At 26.6% G+C, this 6,236-nt stretch overlaps 1 protein-coding gene across 1 annotated transcript in view; it reads right to left on the minus strand.

The window, feature by feature from the left end:
* Window positions 1-347: 347 nt before the first annotated feature.
* LOC130810879 (polygalacturonase-like) overlaps window positions 348-6,236 on the minus strand; it is an 8,988-nt gene continuing 3,099 nt past the window's right edge. The window contains exons 3-10 of the mRNA XM_057677007.1: window positions 5,853-5,981; window positions 5,358-5,525; window positions 4,472-4,492; window positions 4,143-4,350; window positions 3,439-3,520; window positions 2,859-2,967; window positions 1,804-1,920; window positions 348-973 (exon numbers count right to left, since the gene is read on the minus strand). Coding sequence (XP_057532990.1) covers window positions 755-973; window positions 1,804-1,920; window positions 2,859-2,967; window positions 3,439-3,520; window positions 4,143-4,350; window positions 4,472-4,492; window positions 5,358-5,525; window positions 5,853-5,981 — 1,053 coding nt within the window. The 3' untranslated portion in view covers window positions 348-754. The remainder of the gene's footprint in view (window positions 974-1,803; window positions 1,921-2,858; window positions 2,968-3,438; window positions 3,521-4,142; window positions 4,351-4,471; window positions 4,493-5,357; window positions 5,526-5,852; window positions 5,982-6,236) is intronic.

A 6,236-nucleotide genomic window follows, 5' to 3' on the forward strand; every position in this document is an offset into this window, starting at 1 on the left:
ATTAAACAATAATGGCTCCACATGCCTAAGATCTTGCCCAACCTCCAAAAAAAACACAATCATTGTCTTCTTACGCAGAGAAATCTCTACTTTGCAATAAATGTCTACAAGCATACCACGAACTAAATTATGCCTAAATTTCACACTCACTAGAGCAATGAACAACGTGATCCACCCATTTGTCCATTTTAAAAGCGTTGCAACTGTGACATAAACTACTTTCAGTAATTAAGGGAATAGTGAGTCAATAACAAAAAAATAATGAAAATTTTGTTTATTCAATTTTTTTTGTCCTAAACCATCAATAGAAATTGTTAACAAATTATAATCAGAGCAAGCAATTTACAGGTGGAACTAAGAACAACAACTTGTCCAGAGATGAGCATGTGCATAACTAGCAACAAGCTAAGGGTTTTAGATCTAACTAACACTGAGATAAAAATCTCCCAAGTCCCCAACTTCATCATATGAGAAACAGAGAATTCAACATCAAGAGAAACAACAATAATAACCATTATTCCAATCAAATAAAGGTATATACATATGTAATGGAACATCAACTTGTTACAATTAGCTACAACCTTATATATTAACTTTCTTAAAACAATGTTAGACTATTATTACTAGATTTTTTCATTTCCATCTAATTAACACTACCTTAATTTGTTTATGTAAAATTATCAATAATAACAGAATATTGTCGAAGAAATATCATTATTAGTAGTAAATTTACAAGTACCGATCTTCGTGTAGCTTAGCATTTTGGCGAAACGTCGATGACCTTGTTCAATTGGACATTATTGCAAGTAGCTTCAGCAGTTTTGGTACCTTCAACACTATTAATCTTAACATTTTTCATGGTAATGTCTAGACATGGATGATTTACACTACAATCAAATATAACAGCTTTCTTTGATGAGCTTGTTCCTCTTATGTTTTCGTACACCACATGTTTGACTTGTACTGCTGATTTCTGTGTTTTACAAATTAAATTGAGCTAGATTTGTAAATATGAGTAATATTATAGTCATAAATAATAATAAAGTTAAAAGTATAAAAAATTATTATGTAATTTTCTAATGTATTTAATGATGTACTCTAAAAAGTCAAAATTCAAGATAATAAATATGCATCTAACTTTTTTATGAGTGGTGACCCTAAATTCAAGATAATGTAATTTGGAAATTCTATATGATGAGTGGTGACCTTAAATTTTTGACTTTTTTATGTGGTAGATAAACGTTTTTTAAATTCGCTTGGTGACCCTAAGCATCTAACTTTTCATTTTATAGGCAAAAGGTTAAAGTTTTTGCTAATTTTACATTATTATTACTCATCATAATGATTTTTTTCATAAATCCAAACACCGCAATCACCCTTATGAAGCACGTTTGTCAAAAAATTGTTCAAACAAGTATTTTATTCAACAAAAAACTTAAACTTTTGGTTACCACGTGGAAAAATTAAAAGCTAGAGGTCACCATGCGGATTTAAAAAAATGTTTGTCTAACACGTAAAAAAGTCAAAAATTCAGAGTTATCATGTGAAATTTCCTTAAGATTATCAACACAAGATTATCAACACAAGATTTTGGAGAAAATTTGTTAAAAAAATGACACATTTATAATTTTTGTTTTAGTAATTGTTATAAAATAGATAAACTATTAATAAATATAGAAGATTTTATTTTGAGTGGACAAATAATGTGAACAAATGATGGATTATAAATAAATATAGAAGATAGATTTGAAGATAATGTGAACAAATAATAATTTACAATTAATTAATGTTTAATTAACGTACCTTCTTTTTGCATGGTTTATCTTGGTCACAGTAGTTTTGGTCAATAATTATTGGGTTGTCAACATTGTACAATTTTATGTTTTTGAATATGATGTTACTTGCAACTCCTGATCCTCCCTGAAAATATATTCCACATGAACAAAATTATAGTAGTGAAGTTATGAAGACAATTAATTAGTATATTACTCCCCTTTTCATAATGCTTAGTTACATTTGTTTTTTTTTTTAATGGATTTAAGTATTATTCGACCCTTAATTTTTATTAAAAATTGTAAAAGAATATGTATATACATTAAGATGAATTCAAAAAAATCAGACATGAATATACTTTAACTTTTTTATGTATATAAAACTGGCCGCGATTAAATTTTCTTTTTTCATATATGAAATATTTCAAATGTCACCAACAATATGAAATAGAGGAAAGATAAACTTTTGTGTCTAGTTAATGCACATTATTAATATTTTTGCAATTTCTCCTAAATCTAGGTTTGGGCTTGCTTATGTCCTAACCTAGATTATTTGCTTAATTAAAAATCCTTTGAATATTAAATCGTATAAGATATAAAAAACTTTGTTCACCATGCATCCAATAAAAGTAAGTGTTCGGTCCACCTTATAATACTAACATTTTGGATTCCCCACTGAATTAAAATTAGGTTGCATCAAATAAAGAGTTCAATATACACCTTAAAAACCAAGTCTTAATAAACTCTTAAAAGATCGTGCGAAGAAAGTCTTTAGACATTTAAAAATGGGGATATAAATTAATTTTTAATAGCAGATTAGGTAACATTTTAAATTGGAATTACGTACATAAACAATAATCATTTCACTTAAATTAATATTAACTTTAAAATTTGTCATCAAATCATCCTCAATCGGTGTAATTAATATTACATTATTTCATTATTAAGTCAATGAACATCATTTTCTTTTACTTTTAATAATATATTATTATCCACATCATTATTTGTTAGCTTTTTTCAAATATAAATAAATAATACTCTTTATTAACTGAAAATTATTTACAACGAAAAAGGTAAAATTGATACCTGCCAAGTCTTAATTCTTAGTCCATTAGTTGTTTTAGTAAGCGTAGCTCCATCCACTGTTATATTTGAAACATGAGCCTTAGAATTATTGTCACCCAGGCTTCCGATACTGCAGAATGTCATAACAAATTGTTTTTTTAAAAAAAGTTATGAATTTAAATTTTATTTACTTTTTATTTTTTTATATTATATACAGGTTGACTAAGATAAATGATCAAAAATTAAACTTTAAACCATACCACGAAATAAAAGATTTTTGCTTCAACTAAAACAAAATCTAATTCGCCACTCGATCCTTATCATAAGTTGAACATTTAACATTAGTTATGAGAAGTATTCAGTGCACCACACTTTTAAACTAAGAACTCGACCAATAGGGCCATAATCATATCGTGAGAAAGGAGGGCTTAATAAGATTATAACAATTGAGTTGATTCCTTGACATATTTGATATAAAATATTTTATATTTATATGTAAGGTATAAATTTTTTTAATTAATTAAAAACATTAGCTAGCTAATTTTTTAGTTTATATTGAATAATCAAAAAGAAGCTAAAAAGAGGTAACTAGTTTTCATACCTGATACCATGACCTGGTCCACAAGTGATGTTTGTAGCTCGAACTTTATGTGATCCATTCTCAATAGAAATGCAATCATCGCCTAATGACAAATATTATTATGGTCCCTTTTTTAGACTATCATTTATTTATAAATACTCCATCCTAAATTCCTAATTATTCAATTCATGATTTTTTTATCCTTTTATAGGTATTACTCAATGTAATAATATTTTTATGAAAATCATATTTTTTAAACACTTGGGGTTTAGCAGTTTTGACTTTTTCCAAAATATAACAAAAAAATTAAAAATTAAAAGGGCAAGATATGTTTCCTTATCCCTATGGGTTTACATGATCTAAGTCAAGACCCTTTTGTTTGTTAAAATTAAACTTAGTTAACAATTTAAACATATATTATTAAAACAAACTTTTTTTTATGTGAAAGGTGAGCCAATATTTTTACGGGTTCAAATCAGCAAAAACAATGTTAGTGATCTTACGAGGATATATTGATTAGACGATCACTATCATGTCAAACCTTATCACAGATATATACTAGAAACAGCACGTTTAGCTAGTTGATTAGTATCTCGAAAAATAAATGAAAATTAATTTTATCAACTATTAATTTTTATCGGTTTCTAATTATCTTTTGAAATTATTAAAGTAATTTATTTTAATAAAATATTTTTGTTTTAAGGCAAGAAAAATAATTTACTAACCTGCCCCAATGGTTGAGTTTGTAACATTAATATTTTGGGTGTTTGTAATGTGTATGCCATCAGTATTAGGACTATCTTCAGGAGACGTCACTTTAAGATTAGAAGCTTTAACAAAGTTACAACTATTAAAATTTACATGCATTTGTTGCGCATTTTGTATATGCAAGTTTCTCACTACCAAATTTTTACATTTGGAGAATTCTAGAGCCTGAAAAAATAGAATAAAAAAAAATACAAATCCATAAAAATAAAATTAATATTAATAAGTAATTTGATGTGTTTTTGAATTTAGTAGTTGACAATTATTAAACGAAAGAATTAATACTTACTGTTGGTGCATGCTTGCAAGGCTGCAATTTTGAGACATTAAAACAAGAAGTTAGTCATGACTCATGATGCTTTTCAAATTAAATTAAAAGTCTATGATAAAATACCCGATAAACTACTCATCTAAGGTAATATTGAGTATATAAAAATTATATATGTATTAATTTTTCACTAATTATAGATTAAAATCATATTTATTTATTTATTAACTAATATTTTATGGTTACTTCATGGGGGTAAACTACCTAGCTAGTGGATAGTGAATTAAAGTACTTAAATATTTAGAAATAAAATATAAAATATAAAGAGTGAAAGTGATTAGAGTCATGTCCTCATGTCAACGAAAGAAATGAGATAAATAAAAAAGATCACGTGATTAAAACTAAAGTCATGGTACATATTCACCTGCATTTTGGGTACATGTTTTAGTGGAATTTTGACGGAGTACTTAATCAGTATCTTAAAGTACTTATTATCAGTGATATTTTTTTAATATTTTAGAAAATTGAAAATTAAAAATCACACATACCCATTTACATAACATATGTACTCCCTAAATACATTCATATATCCTGAAATTTTGTTGTCAGAATTTTCACCCTTCTAATGGTTTTTATTAAATCTTATCTTGATCTCATAAATACTATCCTTGTTGTATTATTATCAAGAAACGAACTCAATAATCATACTGATCATTTTTATTCGAAAATATTAGGAACACAAATTCTTAAATGAGAAGATCTTGGTAAGACTAATTTTATAGGCTTGGGTTAATATATACATACATCTAAAATTAATCAATTTAAATTATAACTTTAGAATAATCACTTATAATATTAAAGTAAGATGATTTCAAATAAGAATTTTAATAGGAATTGATGGACTTACTTCAGTTTTATTAATTTTACAAGAGTTCTTCCACCAAATCATGCCGTTACCATCAATTTTACCGCCGCCTTCAACGTATAAGTTGTTTATTTCTTCGAATACTAACCAACGCCTCGTACTTTTTTGGTAATCTGATCGATTTTTGGATGCTAAGATACTTCCATAAATCTGTTATGAATATAACAACCAATCACCAATTTGTTTATTTTGTATACTATTTCTTTTTATTTGCAATACTCTTTAAAATACGCATACATGTTTACATATATTTTTAGTCACGTATTAATCATTCTATGGTAATTTAAATATTTTGGCTATTATACAGAAAAAAACATTATCATGTGGGATCTTATTTTATTCGTCTAGTCGCATATTTTCATAATATCAAATTTTTATAATTTTTAATTATATTATATATAACTCTAGAAAGTATTATATTGCGAAAAATATATTTAATGAAAGTACTTTGAAACGGAACAAGTATTTAGTTATAACCTTTACAGTTGTAGAAGAAGTGCATGGGCCTGAAAAGGCAATTGGCTTCAGAAGATAAGTCTTTTTGCTTGGCACCATAAATACAGCAGTTGTGGATGCGCAAGCTTTTTTCCACGCTTTCTTAAATGCCTGAAGAGGAGGACAAAAACTTACAAGCCACAAACTTCACGTAATACATGAAATGAAAATGTAAATAAAACAAATTAAGTGGAAACATAAATTAAGTGGAAACCGGCGTTTGAAACCTTAAAATATATTATTCATTCTAATAGTAATAAACATTATTATTTTTTGAGGACATAAACATTATTATTAGTAATAAATAGCTAGAGCTAAATAATATTTGTTGGCAATAATTTCTCATGCTAGTATATTTTGGTTATG

Source organism: Amaranthus tricolor, chromosome 1, assembly GCF_026212465.1.
Source record: "Amaranthus tricolor cultivar Red isolate AtriRed21 chromosome 1, ASM2621246v1, whole genome shotgun sequence".
NCBI lineage: Eukaryota > Viridiplantae > Streptophyta > Magnoliopsida > Caryophyllales > Amaranthaceae > Amaranthus > Amaranthus tricolor.